The 23,943-nt window shown below is 39.1% G+C and overlaps 1 protein-coding gene across 22 annotated transcripts in view; it reads right to left on the reverse strand.

Annotated features, from left to right (window-relative positions):
- Nucleotides 1-23,943, reverse strand: part of HUWE1 (HECT, UBA and WWE domain containing E3 ubiquitin protein ligase 1) — a 128,984-nt gene that overhangs the window by 24,742 nt on the left and 80,299 nt on the right. For 18 of the 22 annotated variants that reach the window (XM_084789992.1, XM_084790000.1, XM_084789996.1 and 15 more), the window contains 21 exons: nucleotides 23,592-23,744; nucleotides 21,834-21,961; nucleotides 21,594-21,675; nucleotides 20,140-20,316; nucleotides 19,541-19,700; nucleotides 18,411-18,769; nucleotides 16,096-16,291; nucleotides 15,180-15,347; nucleotides 13,717-13,862; nucleotides 13,195-13,261; nucleotides 11,523-11,740; nucleotides 8,850-9,061; nucleotides 8,287-8,469; nucleotides 6,068-6,240; nucleotides 5,588-5,736; nucleotides 4,785-4,860; nucleotides 3,851-3,949; nucleotides 3,131-3,264; nucleotides 2,771-2,939; nucleotides 1,197-1,425; nucleotides 320-498 (listed from right to left, as the gene is read on the reverse strand). In XM_084789992.1, the coding sequence (XP_084646118.1) occupies nucleotides 320-498; nucleotides 1,197-1,425; nucleotides 2,771-2,939; nucleotides 3,131-3,264; nucleotides 3,851-3,949; nucleotides 4,785-4,860; nucleotides 5,588-5,736; nucleotides 6,068-6,240; nucleotides 8,287-8,469; nucleotides 8,850-9,061; nucleotides 11,523-11,740; nucleotides 13,195-13,261; nucleotides 13,717-13,862; nucleotides 15,180-15,347; nucleotides 16,096-16,291; nucleotides 18,411-18,769; nucleotides 19,541-19,700; nucleotides 20,140-20,316; nucleotides 21,594-21,675; nucleotides 21,834-21,961; nucleotides 23,592-23,744 (3,457 nt within the window). The remainder of the gene's footprint in view (nucleotides 1-319; nucleotides 499-1,196; nucleotides 1,426-2,770; nucleotides 2,940-3,130; nucleotides 3,265-3,850; nucleotides 3,950-4,784; nucleotides 4,861-5,587; nucleotides 5,737-6,067; nucleotides 6,241-8,286; nucleotides 8,470-8,849; nucleotides 9,062-11,522; nucleotides 11,741-13,194; nucleotides 13,262-13,716; nucleotides 13,863-15,179; nucleotides 15,348-16,095; nucleotides 16,292-18,410; nucleotides 18,770-19,540; nucleotides 19,701-20,139; nucleotides 20,317-21,593; nucleotides 21,676-21,833; nucleotides 21,962-23,591; nucleotides 23,745-23,943) is intronic. The other 4 variants (XM_084789982.1, XM_084790001.1, XM_084789988.1 and 1 more) reach the window with 4 other exon arrangements.

The raw sequence follows: 23,943 nt of genomic DNA on the forward strand, positions 1-23,943 counted from the left end.
TCTTAAAACCAGACTGCGACAAGGTTTGGTGTATAACAGGTACCCAGAGGTAATGAAGCACTGTTGCTCTTGGCCAAGTCACCAAGTGTTTTTGTTTGTTTATTTGTTAGTTCAAGACAGGGTATCTCTGTGTAGCCTTGGCTGTCCTGGACTCACTTTATAGACCAGGCTGGCCCCAAACTCACAGCGACACACCTGGCAGACAACAAGTGGTTCTGACACTTACAAAAGGTATTTTCTCCAAGAAGCTACTGCTCTTCTCCTTAGGACTGGACAAGACTACAACAGCGTTATCCTCCCTCATACTGCATAAACTTGCCTGCTTGGCTAGTAGCTGTACTCTGGTCATGGAAGAAGTCATCCAGCAGCTCATCGTCAGACCTGGCGATGATATGGACATCATCATTGCCCACTAGCAGGCGGGCCCGGCCTCGGCTTTGTAAGGGAAGGCTGCTGCTCAGCTGAAGGATGTCAGCAGCAGCTGAGGGACCAAGCAACCTGTAGGGTAGTGTCAAGGTATCAGTTTCACTCTAAGTCTATAGAAACCTGTTACCATGAGATTGTACATGTAGACCTACTAAATTTAACAGGATTATGGATAGACTTGATCATACTGTTTCTAAGTTTTTACTACCATTCTGATTAGCATACCAGTTGGATAATTCTATTTGAAATTAAAACTGTATTATTTTATAGTTCCTAAACACCTAAGTGCTGCCAGAAAGCTTTTATATGCCAGACACTGTATGTATTGGGCATAATGCCTCTGTTGTACACCTTAAAGCCACTTACATCCATTATTCCATTTTGAAACTTTTTCACTTACTAAATTTTAATTCTATAGCACAGATCTAAGTTATAGACCTTGTCTCAGTTACACCAAAGTGTTACATTCTTGGCAAATAAGATACTTACTGAATTATACATCAGGGTCTTATTATGTAAATAGTAGCCAAGGCTGACCTAACCTTGTGAGCTTGCCTAAGTTTCCTGGGTGCTGGGACTGTAGGGTTGTGAAGTACTTTTAAGTAAAAGAAAATGTCATATAAACTTGCTTGGTATTCTTCCCACAAGGACTATGGACACACATCTTATTTGTGAGGGAATGTTTATCTTTATGGTCAAGGCAATACTGAAGCTCAGTTTAAAATTCTTAAGAGATCCATTGAGTCCAACAGATGCTGCTTCTAACTCACCTCTGAAGTATAAGAGGAGGGTTAGGCTGGCGATTTCCAGGGTAGTGAACATGAATGGTATGGCCTGTATTGGCTGTCAGCTGTCTAAGAGTCCTTTGACTGCGACCGATGCCCTGGGTAAGACGAGTTGTAGAAGAGCCACTGCCCAGTGTCAGGGAACTGTGATCTGCATGGCGTACCATCAATGGGTGGGTGGTAGGAATATTTCCTGGGGATGGGGGGATGTCCGCTGCAAGGACAATACACAAAGAGGGTCAGTGCCACGAATAAATTTCTTTCATGGCTGTTCAAGTAGAACCGTGACTCCTGGGCCTTACTTACTTACACGGAAACCTCATCTTTCTCCTTTCTTCCTCATACCCACACTTAATCTACAGTTTCTAATACCATAGGTTATGCCATCACCTCAAAGAAATCCTAAACTAGTGTTTCCCCAGCCCTTTTCAACAGAATCAGTGATGCTTCTAGGCCCTTCAGACACATGCCTTCCCCTCTGCTTTCCTTCCTCACCCATTCTTTTCGTCTCAGCTCAAGATATTACTCCTTAGATACACCTTTACTCTGTGCTTTCTTTATGTACTACAATGTGCTGCTTGCTTATTTCTAATTCCTAACAGACTACAAGTTCCTATCAAAGGTAAAAACTGCATTTTTCTTTACAACCTTATTCTCAGTACAAAGGACCAGTAGGCACATCTCAAACATTCATGTTGTTGAATGGACAAAGGATCAAATATAAGGAAGAATTACAAAAACACACACACACACACACACACACACACACACACACACACACACACACCAATATAAATAAATAAACAAACCTCCCCCCCAAAAAAACAAAACAAAGCCCCACTAAGAGTATGATAGAAATATCTTGAAAATTATCTACTGCTCATTTTCTTTTTCTCTTCATGCTTTTTCATTTACAGGTGACAAACTGAGGCTCAGAGGTAAAAGATTATGGCCAAGACAACAGACCAGAATTGTTAAATGTTTCCACAGCTATGATATGCTTGTAACTTGAAGTAAGACCTGTCCCATGAAGACAGCTTGAGGCTAAGAACTTGTCGCTACAAGGGAACGTTGATGTTGATAGGGAAGGAGTGGAGAGATTCATTCTCTCTCCTGAACAGTTGAATCCGTGATGAATATATTAAAATCCACTCCCTAATGCCAGGCTCTGCGGTGTCCATCCATACCCTTGAGATCCAGCGTTACAGAATTAAGGATTATCGATTGCCCTGTCACTGCAGTGTGCACTCAGGTGCCTGATGTAGTCAGACTTGGTCTCATTTTTTTTTTCAATCAAGCAAAACATCAAGTTGTCCAGGCTCTAAGGGCTCCCTGTTTACTGAGATGGAGACAGAAGAGCAGTCTCCTCCGATTCCTTCTTGCAAAGATATGCTATCCAGAGAGATGGATTCAGATATCCCTTGCCCCAGGATGTCAGGACAGTAAAAGAAGTGTTGTTCTCTATTAGATTGATGGCTGCTTTAGTTCACTACTTGGCTTACCCTAGAGAAGGGTATAAGAACCAATAGATAAAACCCAGCTGAGCCCCTGTATCTTACTAGCACTGGAGAACATGTTGTCAAACTCAATGATGAGATCATCCTCCCGGTCAAAGCGCTCAAATCGGACCAAGGGAGAAGCGTTCATATCAGGGTAATCCTCATCCAATTCCATCTCAGAACCATCGTCGTCATCATCTTCATCTCCTTCTTCACCTTCATCATCCTCCTTAAGGGAAAATACGAGATGGAGAATTGCTGGAGGTAAGTGTTTTCTGAAGCCTGGTGTCATGGCCACATGAGCACATGAGGGAGGGAGGCGACGAGGCTAGCTAGTAACCCAGAGTGTCCGTTTTTCTGTAGTTCTGTGTTCCCATGGAAGAGGTCATCTGAACCAACCCAAACACAGTCCCCCCTCACCTGATCATCTTCCTCATCTTCCTCCTCCTCCTCCTCTTCATCCTGACTATCATCCTCATCCTCGTTACTGCCACTGCTGTCCTCTTCCTGAGTGTGCTCCTCCTCATCCTCAGGGTCCAGGATATTCATGGAATCTAAAACAAAGGGAGCACATTGGAGGACTATACTGAGTAGCTAGAAAACAGGCCACTGTGCAGGCCAGCAGACTGAGTGGGAAGGCGATAGGGTATCTGACTCTAAAAGAGGAAGAATCAGATCTAGGGTGATGTACAGACTTAGTGAGCCAGCCCATATTTCCTGAGAGTGCCAATCAATGCATCGACACGCTGAGCAGGGTTGCTGAATGTGGAAGCTGGCTCCAGGGTCGTGCTTGAGGAGCCACGGTGTAGGGCTTGGCCAAGTCTGTTGGTGCCCCCTTGCCTTTCCAGTCCTATTTTGCTAAGGACTGAATCCTGTTGATAAGAGGGAATCTGGAGCGATGACAGCAGGTGGGTGAGAAGAAAGCGAACCAAGTAAGAAGTGACAAACTTTGGGCAAGCAGTAGTAACACGTTATTTGAAAAACTGGCTGAGGATAAAGTGGATGGTGTATGTCAGCGCATGCAGACAGATGCTTCCTTATTCTGCACATGTGGGCAGCTGCCTCCAGGAAAACCCTAGTGTAGTGTCTGTCAGACGTGCAGGGCAAGAAGGGAGGCCTTTCTGGCCTCGGCACTCTCACCTTCTCGGTTGGCCTGCAAGGTGGAAGCTTGGCTGAGGTTGGAAGGAGCTTCATCCATCAGCACGTCCTCTTGTGATTCATCCTCTCCACTTCTGCTCACTGAAGGTTACAGAGCAGAGCCTTCACTGAACAACAGAGGACTTCCCTTTCCAGACTGGGTGCGTCTAAGTAGCTATGTACACCTAACAGATATCCACGCTTGTTTTTTTCCTCCTTTTTCTTTTTCCGACGAGGGAGAATACCTCGATTCTCTGCTGTCAACTATCTAGGTGAGCTTGGCCAGTCACTTTACCTGTCTGAGTCTCAGTTTTCTCATCTGTAAAATGGAATGATCACATCTGTCTTGCCAATCCCACTAATTGTGCAATCACAGAGTACGATGGATGTGAAAAAGCTTTGTATCTTTAAGAATATGTCTACTTCCATTTATCCTTTGGTTTTCTTGATCAGTAAAATAAAAACATAAACACCTTCACAGTGAGGTGGCAGCTGGTCACCTTTGTCATTTTCCATATGAGACTTAAAAGGGGCCATCCTTAAAGGAATGACCACTCTTTCTATGATTATTGAGACACAGAGGCAAAAAGCCCCTGGACTTCATTGAAGAACAGAAAGAAAAGCATTTTCTCATCCTATAGCCTCTCCTAGGCCCCCATGAACAAACAAAACACTCTTTTGATGTGCCTGATGTTATCATCTATACTGATGGTCACCCCACCTCCACCCCACACAGGCAACACTTCAGACCTGCCACAGGTCTGTAGACAGCTTGTAAATGTTGCTTCTGTTAAGACCATCAACATCAAGATAAGCAGCAATCTAAGCTGGCTAAGAGCCCTTAGGCAGAGCTGAGCAAGCAGATGGTGAGAAAAAGGGTCCTCCCAAGAGAGACTGAGACAAAGCAAGAGGCTATACTCAGTTCTGGGGCTCTCACCTATAATTGTACTGTTCCCAGATCCGCCATCCCTCTCAAGCAACTCATCTATCAGGTCCTCCAGCTCATTTTCAACCTGGAGAGAAATAGAACATACATATGGATGCAAGACTATCATTGTGCTAGGACTGAAATCCTTAAAAAAAAAAAAGCAAGCCAGCAAAGGAGCATATTTCTATGATAATGTGATAGGATATTACATAGAAATCACACACTTGGTGCTATTAAAAAAAGACTACCACATGCCTCCAATAAATCCACACTCATACTGTCCTTCAAATGGGTCCATCCTGGTTAACTGTCATCAGGTTGGTCTTTAGTAAAGACTGTCCAGGAATACATACAGATACCTTTGAGGCAGCAGCAGCTAAGGTTCATAGGCAAAATTTCTTACGCACTGTTACCAAATTATCATGTGGTCTTTGGTATCTTTAGAAGATTAATATTTAAATACCCCAGTGAGGTCTGGTGGTATGGCACAAAGTGGTGCTAAGTAGCTTTCAATAATAACCAAAGCCAAGTAAATCAAAGGCCCAAAGGCCTCAGGTCAACTTTCCACTTTAACATTTCCTCTATTCTTGTAGGGATCTATACCATTTCACAGTACATGGCACCCTGGCACTGCCTGCAGCCCCCATTTTAAAACAATTCAAACACATTTGCTAAACATTTACTAAGGATATCTGTGCTCCTCTGAAGACAGCATTGAGGCAAAGAACTAAAGTACTCACCCACCCACACCACCTGGGAGTTTGGTTCAACACCACAGCAGAAGAATGCTGGAATGATCTTTGCCTCCCTACCTGCATCTCTTGTGAACTGAGCACCTCAGGCTGCCCAGCAATCACCACTGAGTCGGTCTCAGCCTCCCCATCCATGATATCCCCATCTGCCACCTCTGTCTGAGTGACATCATGATCCTCCTCCTGTACTTCTGCTTCCCCAGGCTCGCCTGAAACAATCAACCAACCAACATAATAATCAAAGGGTGCTTATATGCTGGGCACCACGAGGCAAGTATGAATACAATGACCCTTCCCTGGGCAAGTTTACAAATTCTCAAGAGTATAAATGAATGGGTGACAAAGGAAAAGACAAGGCTATACGTGAAGAAAGCCAAACAAGGCTGGAATGTGAAAGAATTCCTCATGGGGCAGATTCCCACAGCACTATGCAAGACCAGCAAGTTCCCAGGGAAACAACACCAAGCTAGAACAGTTAAATTCCATAAGCAACAACTCCCACCCACCCAATTTTCTATTTGATTGGTTCTGATTCCCTACCTGGATCTTGCTGATGGCTACTTGAGTCCTGAGAGGCTCCTTGGGCATCCTGCTCAGACTTGCTCTTGCTAGAAGCACTCTTGCTGCCAAAAAGGCTACTGGGCTGGTTTACAATCCGGGAAAGTGTTTCCAAAGGTTTTAGAGCAGCATTGACTGTATTGGCCATATTCGGACTGAGACAAAGAAAGACACAAGAACTAGCAATAGAAATACTAGGTGCTAATCTGCTAAGTATAACTAAAGTTCTTATGATAGAAACTACTAAGAAATGGGCACAAGGCCTAGGACTTTCGCTTGGGGTTTAGAATACTATTTGGTTTAAAAATACAGCCCAGTAAAGCAAAAGTTAAACCAATGTCATATTTCATGAAACCATGGTAAGCACATGAGAAACTCTTGAGTAGAAGCCAGAATAAATTCTGGATGACCACATGCAAATAGCAAACTACTTATCAGACTATCAAGGAAAAACAAAACCAACCAATTAATCAACCAAACAAAGCTATCTCTAAACCCCTTAAATCCTTTTTGTCCTAGACAGTCTCATGTAGTTAGCTCAGGATAATCAAAGTCTATATAGAGGAGGGTGACATACTTCTGCTTCCCCTTTCAACTGCCAAGTAATGGGGTTATTATAGACATATGCCACCACATGCCTAGCTTTTAGTCTAGAAATCTCATATTATCTGACAGTGACCTCCGATACCAACCAACACTAAAGTGAATCAAAGCTCATCAGCACACATCTAAAGACTAGAACATGGAAAACACAAACAAGCCAGAAGGCTTTCAATAATTATAGGAAGACAAACTGTTTAGTACCAACAACTTTGATGGTAAAGGACTAACAGGCATGCTGAATATAGAATGAATTTACAGTGATACGGATATAAGTGTAGGAGTCTTTAAATCACTGAAGAATGCTAGTTGATCTACATGTCCCCAGAGATGATGTGAAGAGTATAAATATGCTATCATTTTTTTCCTTAAAATGTTTAACTTGGAACATTCTCACTTAAATGTAAACTTGGGATCATCTCTAAAACATTCACCCTGACTTCTTGAACACAGTCAAATGTGCAAAGAAAAGCATAGATTTTTTTTTTTGAGACAGTGTTTCATGCAGCCTAGGCTGGTCTTGAATTCCTGGCCCTCCTACTTCAATCTTCTATGTGCTAGGTAGGGTTATGGTTATTTGCCACTAACCCTTATTTATGCAATGTTGAGGATCAAACCTGGAGCTTCATGCATGCTAACCAAAACTCTACAAATGAAGATGTATCCCCTCCCCCTAGAAAAACAGATTATTTGACATCCAAACGCCATTTATGATCGTCACTAGACCCTGGATCAAAGCACTCTTCTAGGCTATGAAGGCATAATTAAAGTAACCGGGAGCCTATAAACATAGTACACATAGAAGATATGAATATTAAGCATTATATAGAAAATTTCTTGGATATAAATGTTTCAGTTTTTGGGAACAATTACATAGTAGCTAGAGGTTAAAAAGTGTATTTTAAAAAATTAATTTTTACCAACTGAACTCCAGAAAAATAACAGACAAATGGAGCAAAAATGCTATGAAGATGTAAATATAGACATACAGCATTACATGACTGAATTTGGAAATTTTACTTTTAAAAATAAACTAGTAGTGTTACATAGTGCTGTTAGTTAGAGCTATTACTGATCTTAACCCTCACCCGAGTGTGAAGGATTTAGACAATTAAAAAAGTTAAAATGTTAGCTGTGTGTGATATGTGTATACGTGTAATCCTAGCACTTGGAAGGCAGGTGAGACAAGAACCCTTCTAGGATTGTAGGTCTCAAGCTTAGTGGTCAATCTCAACAAGGATTACTGATGGTAAATTAAAAAGTGTTTCCACATGACACAGTATGTCTATGTCTATTGCCTAAGACCAGTTTAAACTGTTGCAGTAGTTTAAAGAGTCAACTGTAAGTTTACAGGAAGTAGCAGAGTAAAGCTAGACTGTACTACAAGGAAACAAGGAAACAACTGTGCCAAATGTAAAAGGCAATCTCTTTTGTAAAAAAGCAGGCGTCACCATTTCACAAAGTTTTGAGAATAATAACATTAAGCCAGTTAAGATCCATTGATTTTCAGAAAGCACATCAGAACTTTCACCCACATATGAAGTTTTCTTACAGGAGCAGCCGCTTCCTAACCAACCATATAGGATAGGGCATTACTTTACCTTGACAGGTCTAGGCTGTGAGGAACTCTGGCCAGGTCATTGACTAGTCCCTTCTTCAGGAACAGTCGAATGATGTTGTTCATGCCATTATGCTGAGTCTTGGTTGTAGCACTACTGTAGAAACTGGAGGTGGAAGGGCAGGACTCCATGATAGTACTGATGATACACATCACTGCCTGAAGTCTGGGAGAAAAGTTTAATACCTCTGTCAAGTGAATATAGCCCATATTTAATGATATCTTTACTAACTTGCCTTAGGTAATCCTTATGTTTTTGCATTTTCTTCTGGAAAAAAATGTCTACACAGAGAAATTCCTTTCTAGTTAGTATTCTTTGTTTACTAAAGAAAAGGTAACATTGTTTGTCTGAATATAGTGAAAACATCCCCTTGTTAAAAAGCTGCTTTATCTACTTCCTCTGAATATAATCAGTTCATCATGAAGACCAGACACTGTATGTACATTGTTGGTATAACCACAACTCATGTTGAAGTACAAGGAACGCCTTAGACCATAGAGTAAGATGCTCTATCTCATCAGCACTAGGCCAGGCATGGACTTTACCTGGCATGTTTCTCTGTACTCTCAGCCATAGCAAGTGCCCGTCCCAGGGCTGCTTTTACTTCATTCACTAAGGCCACCTGGGCATCTGTGCCACTCCCCGCAGCAGCCAAACTTGCAAGAAATAGACGGGCCAGAGCAGGTGTGTCCTTATCTTCTGCATTCTGGGTGTGTGGGAGGAGGTGGTCCAGGACAAAAGCTAGCACACTGCAGTCCTGAAAAGTCATTAATTGTGACATTTACTCACAAGTGCAATTAAGCCACATCACTCATATAGCAGCAAAGTAGACGTTTTTTTCCTTCAAGTCAACCAAGATAAAAGCTGGGTGAGTAACAAAAACAATCAAAAGTCTTTAGGATGCTTCATAAAGCTTCCAGATCTCATCTAGTTCTCACCACATAATACAGACTCATGAAAGTGTCATTTTGCTTTCTATGTTATATTTTTGATATGTGGCTTCACACCATGCGGCCCTTGATTGCCTAGAACTTACTATGTAGACTATAATGGCCACTAATTTTCCCCAGGGCTAGGATTTCACCATATAGAACAATATTTGGTAATTCGTAACAATAAAAATTGTGAGGCTGGATCTCATAAAGTCGATGGTAGATTGAAATTTGGAATCCTTTTAACCAAAAAGGCCTCTTAAACTTTTGAGTGACTTTAATGGAATTGTTTATAGCAAGTTAATACAATAAACTGAAGCAAATCAAGTATTTTCTCCAGCTGATAAATGGGTAATTTGAGACCTAAAGAAAAGTAGCTTGCATCAAAAGTTTAGTCAAAAGTATGTCCAACAATACAGGAAGTAAGTTAAGGCAGACTCTTTGTTTTCTCTATAACTTCTGATCTCACTTTTATGAAAAAAACAAAAAAACAAAAAAACCAAACCCTGGGTTGTATTATTCAGGCAGAGTTTGGAAGTAAGAACTGATGACTGCATAACATTCTAAATGTACTAAGCATCAGTCAATTCACATGCTCTTTTTTTTTCCTCGCCAGGATTTCTCTGTGTAGCCTTGGCTGTCTTGGACTTGCTTTGTAGACCAGGTTGGCCTCGAACTCACAGCAATCTGCCTTTGCCTCCTGGATTGATGGGATTGCAGGTACGTGCCACCATGCACGGCTTCTACTCATACTCTTTATTAATCGATTTTATGTCAAGTTTGTGTTTAGAATTCTAGAGCCTGTAAAATTGGGCAAAGCAAGCTTAAAACAAGTTAATAGAAACAAAATTTAATTCTCAATGAACTACAAAGCTAAAACTACTTCTTGAATCTAAGTAATGTCATACGTCATTATTATTGCACATCCTTAAAAGATTTGCAATTTAGGAAAGTAATGTGACGAAGTAGCAAGCACTTAGCTTAGAACCCAAGAAAGGGTATCCACTTTAGTTATGGCCCAATGCAAATGCAATGTGCCTTTACTTGTATCTCTGATCCTTTTCTCCCTACGTTGAAGAAATACTTCTACTAATGACTCTGAATTGAAGGCAAGTATTAGCAATGGTATTTGTAAATAACTTAACCATACCTATAAGATATTAGATGTGTAATAGGCAAAATACCCAATTCTACATATAGCTAAAGGTTCTGTTCCATAAACTGTAAGTACAACTTATATGAATAAAATCTTTGATATAAAACTGAGTATTAAATATTGAATGTAAGGCCAAAAGGGCTCACATATACAATATATAAGGAATCTTTTTTTTTTCCTGGAGACAGGGTTTCTCTGCTGTCTTGGCTGTCCTAGACTAACTTTATAAACCAGGTTGGCCTCGAACTCACAGCAATCTGCCTCCCAAGTGCTGGGATTAAAGGTGTGCGCCACCACACCTGGCTTACATATATATAAGGAATCTAAATGAAAAACTTGAAGCTGAGCTTTTTTGGCATTCAAGTGTAGTTACAGCCTTTCCGTAGGCTAGAGCTAAGGATGGGAAGAATGAGCACAGGAATTTAACAAAAATGTCTCACCATTCACCTATCCACGCACCAACTAATCAACCTTTAACAGATACTTCCCAAATAACTAATAAAATATATGAATATATGGTCAGCAAGGAAATGCAAATTCTAACCACAAAACCACTAACAAAACTACTGGAATGAGAAAAATGGACTTTCATGTGATGGTATAAGGTGAAACAATCAGAACTCTTGTAGGCTTATGGTAATACACACTCAGACCATTCTGGTAAACTTTAGGTACCATAAGCTATAGAAATTCAAGCACTACAACTCATCAATAATACTCCTAGGCATATATCACCCAAGAGATAAACATGAATAAGAATGTTCATTATCAGCACTATCATACTTCCAAACAGAAAAATGACTCAAATGTCTATTAACAGAATGGATCCAAAGATTATGCATTCACAGAATAGAAAGCACAACCACAAGAAGAAATTCCAAACACACACACAGGAGAGAGAGAGAGAGGGAGGGAGGGAGGGAGGGAGGGAGGGAGGGAGAAAAATCAATGTCAAAACTTGTTAAGATACAGAAGATTTCACAAGTGATTACCCTACAATTACCTGTTTCTTCACACCATGGTGAAAAGGCTAGCTTTTCTTTCAACTTGACATTCACAAGTTTCCAACAGTCTATGAGATACCCAAATGATCAAAGTATAACACTGAAAAGAAAAACTAGAAATATTACCTCTTTGATCAGCTCAGACTGGCCCACGGTATAGCTGTAGTTTGCAATCAGGGTAGCAATACCAACATAGGACCTCACCAACTCTGCCAGAAGACGAAGGATAGTAGAGGTAGGCATTAAAGGTTTGCTGCCCTTGCCTTTCTGCTTGCCTTCCTCGGAGGTCCGGTCCCCTTCTTTATCTTTCTTCCCTTCTCGAGTGTCCTCTGGAGTTGAAGCTACTGAGAAAAAGTCAAACATTTGTTCCATTTTACACTGGAATAACATTAAAAATCAAGCCACACACAAGTAGAAAGAAGATAGCATTCACTCCATTTCAGGCCGCTAGTACAAATCAAGCACCGATTATCACCATAGTTGAATGACAAAGGTGATGAACCCATCCATGCACCCACCATTTCCTGATGTTTATGCCATTTTATGCCCAAAGAGTCAGTTATTAGTAGTAATTCTTTAAATAATTATCATCATTCTTTTGTTCCTGTATACTTGCCTAGCACATAGTTATGTAATTAAACTCAAATGTTATTCTCCTGTATCATTTAGATACATGCCCACTGTATCTCATGAAAGTATGTGTGCACTCTATCAACTATAAGATAATTGATAGACAAAATTGTAGGCATCCAATATACTCTGCCACATAATATAGGCACAAACATTTTCCTTGACTAATATGCTATTACCCAGTAAGAGCATTAAAATGAAGCCATTATTTTATTTATTTATATTATTTTAAATTGTATGTTGCTATGTGGATGAATGGAGATGCCTTGGGCAGCAGACATGGTGCTGCTCTTAACTAGTAAAACCCCAGCTCCTGAATTAGTCATTATTTCATCGACTGATTTAAAAAAAAAAAGAAAAGAAAAAGGATTTCCATTATTTATTTTTTACAAAGATTTACTTCTTTTTTTTTTTGTTCGAGACAGGGTTTCTCTGTGTAGCTCTGGCTGTCATGCTCACTTTGTAGCCCAGGCTGGCCTCAAACTCACAGCGATCTGACTGTCTCTGCCTCCTAAGTGCTGGAATTAAAGGTGTGTGCCACCACCGACCAGTATGGGTCTGAGGTCGTTACCTAGTGTGCCCAGCTGATTTCCATTATTTTTAATTATGTGTATCAGTTTAGGGGCATACACACATGTAAATGACTGAGGCAACCAGGTGTGAGATCCCTGGAAAGTGGAGTTACACAGATGGTGGTAAGCTATCTGATATTTGAGTGTTAAGAAGGCTCCTAGCCATTGAGCCATTTCTCCAGTCCCTTCACTTTAGTCTCTTGACCAAAGTATTTCTTAAGTTTTAATTTTATAGCTCTTTACTAAAGAAATCAACCACAAAAAGCATATAGCTGTAATCATGTCACTGGCACAAACACTCTATAAGCCAGCTTATAGGAGTCCAACTAAGGAATAATATGGGCTGGTACAAATAGTACAACCAAAAGATATTATAGAAACCATTAAAAAGTTAATGAAAATTACAGTTCTATTAACTTCAGCACACTATATCTGCAGAATGTTGGGCTCAGACAACAATAACAACAACACAGAGCACTGGGCTCAGGCCTTAAGAAAATGGAAACATGACAATGATACTTATTTTACTCTAGACCTGAGACAAACAGTTTATCTTCACAACAGATAATATAAAGAGGAAAAAGGCAAATTGTTACCCTCTCCTTGGGACGTTCCAGGTGTGGAAGTCTCAGTAGAGGTACCGTCTGCAGCAAAGACCTGACTCTAGAAGAGGAATACATGTGAGCTATGATGAATTTTAACAACAGTCCTCCTTTGGAGGCTTCAGAATGCTACAACATTTCTTGGTTGACCTTTCTCCCATTAGTCTTTGAAAGCTATCACAGTGACTAGAATGAATAGTCAAGTAAAGAGGAAAATGAAAAACATTTGAACCTAAAGAAAAGTAAAATGTCAGAGAATATCTTAATCTTTTCTTAACTTACAAAGGTCTTAATCTTTTCTTAACTTACAAGGTCTCATTATGTAGTCCTAGGTGGCTTTGAACTCACAAAACCCTGTTTGTATCTGTTTCCTGAATGTTGGGATTGATTAAAGTTATGGGACAACATTCTGAAAATATTTAAACTTTTAAAGCTTCCTTTGGATAACCCTACATACCAAGAAAATAGGGACAATGGAAAGAGAAGAAAAAGGGAAGACAGCTGGAATTAACTTACATTTAAGGAAAAACCTGACTGTGTATCAAAGTCACTGCTCTGACGTGTAAGTGACCGGTACTGCTGGTATACATCGTCACCCATGTCTTGCAGGAGCTGGCCAACCTCTTGCGTCATTCCCCCAGGTTTAGGATCAGATTTGTCTGCTAGAAAAATATAAACAAATATCCAAATTAAAATATGGTTAAGTTGTACAATCTTAGTGCAATGTTATGAGGCTGCCCTTGAGAGCACTGATGTAGTAATTACGCTGTAGAACAATATAACTACAATTGGTATATACAATATAACCTATGTATGTAGCCCCATCACAGCCTAGGTAAGTTTTGTGCAAAAGCACTTAATAATGCTTACACAAGCTCAGTTAATGCATTTCTCAGTGATATGACTATCATACTGATAAAGCACAGTTGCTATTCTAATGCTAAGTTGTCTTATTGCCAAAGCAGTTTATTAGTCTTCTTACATTCTTATTTTGTCAATATTAAGGCAAAAGCAAACACATTTAATGCAAAAGGCTTGTATAATGGAAGGCTAGTATATAGGTCCATCTATTAGATCTAAATCATTGTGTCGAAAGGGGACTAGAAGATGGAATAATGGTACTGCAATAGGTGTAAAAGCAAGGAACTTAGATATTATATGAATGAAAAGTACCAAAAGAAAGTCTCTTTCCCCCACCCCTGAAGTTGTTACTATGGCTGCTCATTTCACTAATTATGACCCGAATAAAACAGAAAAACATGACTGGAAAAGAAACCTTGGATTCCAAGCAATTCAAAAATGCTTTCCCAATCACTTACAACATGTAAATGTGGATTGGGATGGTTGTCTAAAAAGTGAGAAAGCCATGTCACAATAATATTCTTAGCTCTTTGGTAGATCTATAAAGACATTTTTCTTTGAGTATGAATCAAGGACAAAAACCAAGGTATTTGTTCACTAAATGTTATTATTTCTTTTTGAATTTCTGTCCACACTTCTATACAGATTATTATTTTCTCATACAACAGACATTTGGCAACATTTTTATCAGTTATTTTTCAAGATTTGTATCAGAACAGATTTATGCACCACCTTACCTTATGGACTCACTGGCCATATTTTATGGTGTGTGCATTATTTGTCATAATCATTTTTTAAAGATTTATTTTTATGTACTTGTGTCTGTATGTGTGCATATGTACACAGGTGAGTGCAGAGCCCAGAAAAAGTGTTAGACCCTCATATCCTAGAGTCACAAGTGGTTATGAGTTGATTGATGTGGATGCTGGAAACTGGTTCTCTTTAAGAGTAGCAAGTGGTCTTACTTTCTGGGCCATCTCTGTCACCTCAGTCATGCTCAAATGTTAATCTCAGAATTGTGAGCACAATGCTTACTAAGCCATGTGCTGGCTGAAATGACTTAGGCAACATAACATAACCTCTAGAACCCTGGATCCAAAAGTTGGCTAGATACATACCTTCTTCTGGGGCATGGTATGCAGCCAAAGCATTCAGCATATCATAGATAACTTCCTTAATAGTATCAGGAATGACAGGCAAAGATGAAGGTTTCAAAGGTGTTGTCTTTACTAGTTGTACAGCATTAGGACCTTTAATTCTAAGATTCTCAAATTCATCATCTGAAGCTAGGCCAAAAGCAAACAGAAAAATCAGAAAATAGCACACGGTACCTAAACCTCACTATCGACAAAGTATCCAGGACAAGAATTATGTAATACTTAAGAGCTAGAGAATAAGATCATTTAAAAATTAAAGTCCTTATACTATGAAAATCTGCCTTTTATAAACTTTAGAGAAATTTTGTTTTGCAACTTAGTTTTGTTATACTTTAATTATCTAAAAAACTATCAAATATGTCTATATGACTTCTAATGGAGTTCATATGTCACTGTATCTCCTAGAAATGGATCCAGAATCCAATCCAAGTAGTCATTCTCACTAGTCTCCTCTTATGCGGAGATTACTTGTATTTTTCCTTTCATATTAGTATTTGTCATGGGCTTAGGCCAACAGTCCTAATTTGATACTAATGTAATTATGTCCTCAAAGTGAAATAAAGGCATTATCTTTTTGGTAAGAATACAGGTAGCATCATAAATGTTTCACTACATCCAATCAGCCACATAAATAACTGTTCTTCAATCATCACACTATAGGTAAACTCTACTGCCACACTAAGACAAATCTCTGTAGGCAGAGTCCTTGTTAGCTGTGGCAAGGACTGGGAAGGGTACTGAGAATTACCTATAGAATTTACAGACTCAAATGATGAACAAGTATCTCAACATCTGCCTAAGGATTTCCAAGTTATAGATCTCTTCATAAAAAGGCAAGATTTCAGGGTCTCAAAGAATAGCAGCAAACGAAACTGACCAGTCCCTGAGCCTCGAGGGGCTGGAAGAGCAATGCGGATACAGCAATTGGCTACTTCTGTGAATATGTCTGGATTGCGGCAGGCAGCTGGCCCAAGGACTCGAAGGATGTAGTTGATCTCCCGAGAGCCGAGGCTACCAGATACAACACCAGATGTAGTACTTCCAGCTCCACTTGTAGCTGCTGAACGAACAACCTAAAAAGCATTGCCAGTTTAAGTTTCTAAAACTATAATTGTAATTAAAATGTTATCAAAGATTAAAATACTAACCAAGCTCTGTCTTGAAACAGTAGATTGACAGCTATTGATATTTGAGAGAAAGATACACTTGAATTTTAAGCCCCTTTGATTAAAATACACAAGTTATAACATCTCAAAACTTGATTCTTACATGACTATGTATTAATTGGGATGGGTATTTGATCACAAATACCATGTAGACTCCACGGTTTGTTTGTTTGTTTGTTTTTTGAGACAAGGTTTCTCTGTGTGGTCCTGGCTGTCCTAGACTTGCTTTGTAGAGCAGGCTGTCCCTAGAACTCAAGAGATAGGCTTGTCTCTGCTCCCTAGAGTGCTGGGATTGAAGGTATGCTCTACTGCGCCCTTCTTAGCTTCCAAACTAAACTATCAGCTCCAGCTCCCTGAAATGTTGCAATTTTAAGCTAAAATAGCTCAAAACATGTAACAAAGCAAAACATTTCCTTTATGCTTTAGTCAACCATTAATTTGAGATGACAGCTATAGGAGCCATTAAATTTTATGGATAGTATCCTTTGTGATAAAAATGTTCACAACAATATCACCCTTTTGTGTTTAATGCATTTTACCAAAGTAGCCATGCCATCTAGTCTAGTATATTATAATTTTAATTTTTAAAAATGCAGAAATTTTTATGTAAAGCCATTTATAAATTATATAGCTGTCTGCTGCTGCCTTTATTAAACTTCTAGATTCTTTTCTGTTTGTTTTGTTTTTCTCTGTATAATTGAATTATAGCTTCTTGATATGACAAACAATCCCAAATATATTTGTCTAAAAGTATTTTCAAGAACTGCTTTAATTATGAGGTACTTTTTAGGCAGAGAATTTGTAAAATGATGGTAAAGATGACTCAACAGTTAAGAGAGTATACTGTTCTTGCAGACACTAAATTCAGTTCCCAGCACCTAAGATGATCAGGTTACAAATGACTGTACATAACTGCAGCTCCAGAGATCTGACCCATTCTACTAGACTTTGAGAGCACTCTACTCTTAGGCACATACCCACAGATAGAAACAAAGATTTTTAAAAAATTAATTTTTAGTTGAAAAGATTAGCTTAATTTGCAGAATAAAACTGCCCAACAGTATAGCCTTACTAATCTACAAATTCCAGGAAAAAGAGCAAATCAGATTCTTCACAGGTATAACTGTACTGCATTTTGCCAACGTGAACTTCCTTTGTTCCACGTTATCTGCTTCAATTTAATACGTAAGTCTTTCAAGGATTCCTTTCATCTGTACATTATCTTAGCACTTTTAAACACTTGGGAGTTTGTTTATACTAAGTACAAATGGTTTATTTTCCACTGAGATGAAATATGCTGCCTTAAGCAGCTCTAAGACTCCTGACAGCACATGTTAGGGAAAAATCAACCCAAATGAAGGGCAAAAAAACTGAATATGTACGCGTACAATCTTGTAGCCCCTTTTTGGCAGGCAAACAAAAAAATATACATCTTGATGGGCGTGGTGGTGCAAGCCTTTAATCCCAGCACACAGGAGCCAGAGGCAGGTGAATCATTGTGCAGGTGGATCGTTGGCCTCAAACTCACAGAAATCCACCTCCCGAGTGCCGGGATTAAAGGCTTGCGCCACTACAGCCTGGCAAAATATACATCTTTTGATCTATTATAATTTCCAGGTGTCCCTAAGGCAAGAATTTAAATAACCTGAACAACGTCAGGAATACTAGTTAATCTATGTGTGAAAGAAAACAATGTTTCAAGACAGGGAAGATGGAGGTGAATGCTACTAAAATCCATATTATTGCTGACAAAGATTTAATAGGAAGAGTGAAAATTATGCAGAAGTATGGAGGAGGTAAGATAATTAAGACCTTTATTTCTTAATTGCTGTTTTTCGTAAACAACTTTTTTTTTTCATTTCTTCTAGTGACTTGTTCATTTAGTTCTAAAACATATTAACCTATTTTTTTGATTTTTACAATGGGTAACTGTTAAATGCCTATTAGTGCCTGACAGGCCAGGAACATTTAAAAAAAATCCAGAACAAAGATATAAAGATAAGCATGAGACATCAAAAATACTGACCTTTTCCATAGTATGACGTAGAGTACAAGGATCCTCAATAATGTGTCTTAAGAGAAGGGTGACTAAGGGAGTAAAGCCATTGAAGCCTGAGCTCTGGGTCAAATTCAAGATCATTCGTGTACTCTTCAGCTCTGCAAACATCATGGCATATTTGTGGTCGCGCGTGAGCCTCAGACAGAGGCGAAGGGTAGCATGCAAAGTGTCTGGGTCCACAGGAACTCCCAGCATGCTCACACAGGCTCTGATTAGAACAGTCACCATATCTTCAGTCAGGCCCTGGATTAGGATCTCTCCAATTTTTGTTTCTTCTAGGCTTGCTTCTTTTTCTGTGTTTGTACTCTCTAGCGCCAAGGGAATATCTACAAATGAGGGGAAAGGTGTATACAGTTTGACATTTCATACCATACCTCTCCTTCCAGAACAATCACCCAACACTTGGGCTGAAAGCCACACCTAATTCTAAGACCAGCTGTAAAGATGAGAACATAGAAGAAGACAATTTATCTGTTCTTGTTCCTTGGAAAGGAAATCACTGGCAACAAAACTGGCCACACGTTAAGCTACATAAAGGCATACAAACGTTACATAATTTTTAATAAGTATTCAAAATGAGGAACCTGGATTAAGATCATATACTACTAATGTGGCAGATGATGAAATTCAGTTCCCAGCACCGATATGGGGCAGCTCACAACTGTCTCTAAGTCCCACCTGAAGAGGACCTGATGCATCTTTTGGCCTCCAAAGGCACTGAATTCCCATAACAAACCCATTCTTTCAGTCAAATAGATAATTTTTGTTGTTGCTGTTTTTTGTTTTTCGAGACAGGGTTTCTCCGTGTTAGCCTTGGCTGTCCTGACTCACTTTGTACACCTGGCTGGCCTCGAACTCACAGAGATCCGCCTGCCTCTGCATCCCAAGGGCTGTCATTAAAGGCGTGCACCACCATATCTGGCTTAGATAAATGTTTTTTTAAAGGATTAAAAGTTAATGCAGGGTACAAAATCCCATAATCCCAACATGGGTAACTGAGGTAGGAGGATTGTAAAGTTGATGCTGGTTTGGGCTATATATAGCAACAACCACCATTTGAATGGGGAAAAAAAAGATCAAAACTGCTAAGCACATACCATTCCCTTTATTTTCTTTACGTTTGATATCAGTTTCTTTGCTTTCTTCTAGTGTCTTTTCCAGTTCCTGTCCATTGCTGCTTTTTGAGTTTTTATTCAGTCGTGGTACCCTGAGGAGAGTTAGCATCACAGGGCGTCGGTTCCCTGTTTCTTCATTAACCTAAGAATTCAGACAGAACAAAAATCTCTACATAAAAAGGAGGGTGGGGAAGACCTCCCAGGCAAGATGACAATTTAACCCATCTCTATAATGTACAAAGATTAAGACTGAAGGTCTCCAGAGATAAAGGAGTACACAGACCAGACCTCTAATGAATTCTGAAATTTCCAATAGAGCAGACATCGTTCCTTAACCACTAACTACTCTCTAACCCTTGCCTGAACAAGAAACTTATTTCAAGAAAGGACAGTGTCAAACAGCTACAGACATATGGTCTAGTCAATGAGTATTAGAACTCAGTTCTCTGAAAATTTAAAGCAAGCTTTAGAAGTGGACATCCTAATCCTCAACTTGACAGGATTGGTTCAGGAAAAATAAAGCAAAACACATATTGAGTATAATATTCCCTTTTCAATAACGTTTAAACTATTACATGTACCTGCACCATGGTAGTGAACTGGACAGTGTATCTTCGTCGGCCTGCAGTGAATCTCACACTTGTTTCTCCGGATTTCCAGGCAGAATCAATGGTGCTGTTGTTGCTAGCACTGTAACTACACCAACGTCCAGAGCGGTCATCAAACCAGCGCCAGTTATTGTTGTTGGACTGTAGGTACTAAAGAAAATGGAAATGCATAGTTTCTTCATATTTCCTGCCAGCTTTATTGTCAAAGCAATCAGGAGACACTGCTTAAAACTAATGAAAAATATTCTACGCATTTAATACATTTCCAAGGGGCTTTTATCAACATGTGTTCTATATTTATTATCTTTCAAAGCACCATCCCTCCAACCAAACTAACCAATTTCCCTGTCTTGCCACCATCTACTTTATTTTTGTTTAACTGTTTTACGCAAAAGAAATATGATAGATGGAACAAATCATGTTGCTAAGAAGTTACAGAGATATTATTGGTGTACTACAATCTATGCCTCAGAAGGATATTTCTAGAGGGTGGACTGCTACAAATTTTAGTTTTTCAAGTAGCCAAAGAGCATACTTCTGTAACACTGATTCCCTGAGTAAGATCTTGAGGTCTTTACCAAATAGCTCCAACAACAATAATTTGAACTCTATTTAAAAGAGAAAACCAACTAATGAAATCCCTCAAGTGTTGTATTTTGGTGGGATGATATTACATTTTTCACTCTGTTCTCTTACTCTCTTCTGCTTCCCTCTTGCCTCAAGAAATGAAAATGAGCCAGGCGTGGTGGTGCATCCCTTTAATCCCAGCACTTGGGAGGCAGAGGCAGGCATATCATTGTAAGTTCAAGGCCAGCCTGGTCTACAAAGAAGTCCAGGACAGGCAAGGTTACACAGAGAAACCCTCCTGCCACAAAAAGAATCCCGCCTAAAAATGGACAAGCTTAGATGCAGGCAGAGTAGACGGCCACACTCTGCCAACACAGGGTAAGCAAGTCCTTGATAATTCCTGCCTGGAGGAGATATTGGGCCAGAAGCCCGAAGATGATGCTCCAACGTTATAGAGAGTGTTGGGTGACTGTTCAGGCAGTAAACTGTCTCAGTCAATTGGTTCATTTTGGAAGCTGCTAACCTTCTGAAGTCTCTGAATGGTGTTGAAGGTCAGATAGTTTAGTTTTACAATCAATTTTAGTTGGGGGATAAGATCTTTTTAGAACAAGATAAAGGAGTTAATTAGAGTTGAGATAGGATAGATACTGAATTTCAGGCGTTTACTTCAACTTTGACAAATACAAATAGCCAAATCACTATGAATGCAACATTTATAGAACTCATGATTGTCACATGGTTCTCCCTGCTGTATGTAGTTTTACACATGTGTAATAAAATAAACATAAGTAAAAATAAATAAGAAAAATATAGAAAGAAATGAAAATGATAATGCTAAGCAGACATAGTACTTCACATACCTTAGTCATTTGGGCTCTTCTCTTTGATGAGATGGCCGTCTTTTCATAAAAATCGATAAGGAGCAACACTGGGGTGATCCACCTAAGAAGAAATTATATTATTAGGGCAAGTCAGAAACCACACAAATAGGAAAGACAAACCCCCAAGATTTATGCTTCAGAAAAATGATTCAGGCCCTAAACTCAAGACAAAGAAACAAACAATAGAAGCAAAACCAGAATAGATAAAAGGCCACTCACTTGGGGGTCTGGACTTCCTTTTGCTCTTTGGCAGCCTGCAGACAGGGCTGAACCACTTCTAAGAGCTTGATTAAGACATTAAGGATGCCACTTGATTCCACCACCCAGGCACAAGGCAGCTTCAACTCCTGATTTAAAGAAAGGCATAAAAAAAAAAAAGGCATAATCAAACACAAGTTAACATTTACACAACTAGTAAAACACAAATTCTGTATCTTCTTATGAGCTATGAGGTCTCAGATAAGCTACTACAATTTTGTACATTTGGTTCCTTAATTAGTTAAAAAAATTGGGCATATATACCTACAGGGTCATTGTAATAATTGAACATAACACCAGACTTATTAATGTGGAAATGGCTTCTTGGCTTCTTAAATAATTAAGGAGTCAACAAAGATGTATATTCTAGGGAGTCATTTTAGTTTTGATTTTCAAGACAGGACTTCTCTCTACAGCGCTGGCTTTCTTGGGATTAGCTCTATAGACTAGGCTGGCCTCAACTCAAATTCTTCCCACCTCTGCCTCCTGAGTTCTGGGTTCAAGCCATGCACCACCACTACTACCTGGTGGCTATGTAGTCTTAGTAACATGTAAATTCTGAAATTTTTGATTTAAAAGGGAGTTTCTTAACAGGGTCTTTACTCAAGTGTTACTTTTAACAACAACAGCAACAAAATAACTATGACTGTTCAATAGGTGGTTATATGGACAAAAGAAAAGAATTCTAACAGAATAGTGTGTATATGATATAGAAAAACAATCCTAGTATTAGTTCTTTGGATGAAAAGGATTAGAAGGGAAAAAAAACTGATTCTTTTAAAATGGGAGCCTATGAATGACTTACTATATTACAATGTCACTAAGGATCATCAACATTCCGTTCCTCAAAACCTTTCTTGTAAGTACCTATTCTCAAAGCATTATTAAAAATAGTAACTCTTGAGCTGGGTACAGTAGCACAGAGCTTTAATCCCAGCAGTTTGAGAAGCAGGTAGAGTGCTGTAAGACTCTGGCCAGCCTGGTCTACAGAGCTAGTTCCAAGACAACCAAGGCTACACAAAGAAACCCTGTCTCAAAAAAAAATTAAATATTTAACATTGCATGAAGTTTTAAGACAGTCTCACATAAATATTGGACTCAGCTCCTAAGTTACCATAAAGGGTTTATTCTGATATATTAAAGTTTCACTATTAAACAGGATGACTTACTAATCAAGAACCACTTCTCCAAGGTCAATTGCTTTCTGGTTCTTATATTGTTAAGAACAATAACATATCTTGTCCAAACTATTCTTTTGCCTAAATAACCTGCTAATTGATAAGGTAAGGAAAGGAGTCTCATTCTAATTACCTTAAACGTAACAATATCAAATTTTCATAATTTATTCTATTTGCAGCTACTAGTTACGACTCCTCAGTGTTCTACAACTACCCTATCAGTTCAATGTCCATACAGAGGGACATCTGCTTGTATGTGAATATAGTTGAGTATGCATGTGTAAAAGCCAAAGACAGAAATTAACCATCATCTTTTGACTCAAAGCTTCGAATAAGAAGTTCTTTCTGTAATACCCAGAAATGATACGTTTAAACTTTGCAAACTCAGAATGTTCTACCTTATTATACTTCATTATACATATTTTACCCTATTGAGCCATTTGTGGGACCATGCTTTGTACTTCTCTCCAATTCAACACACATAAGTGCTGCCTAATTATTCAATAAATGAACTGCAAGGGCCAAAAGATCTGTATGTTACCTCAAAGAGTAGTGTTAAAAGCAAGATTCTAGTAGCCAAATTGGAGGCCTGTGGCAGGGTAGCCATCTGACTGATCCACTCTGACACTGTTTTTGTGTCACTTGTTGTTAGAGGAAGAGCAGCTTTTATCAATACATCAGCAGCTTCCCAAACCTAGAAAGCAGAAAAGTGGCCATCATGTTTATCTACAGTCTGTGCAAATATTCAAAAATGGTTTAAAAAAAAAAAAAAAAGCTCCCCATACCCCAACATATTTGCGGAAGAACAGATAGATTTAATGTCTTATAAGAAGGCATAAGCATTAACAATTTACGTGTATTTGTGTGTACATGCGCAAAAGAAAACTTTGTAA

Source organism: Acomys minous (assembly GCF_964271855.1).
Source record: "Acomys minous genome assembly, chromosome: 7".
NCBI lineage: Eukaryota > Metazoa > Chordata > Mammalia > Rodentia > Muridae > Acomys > Acomys minous.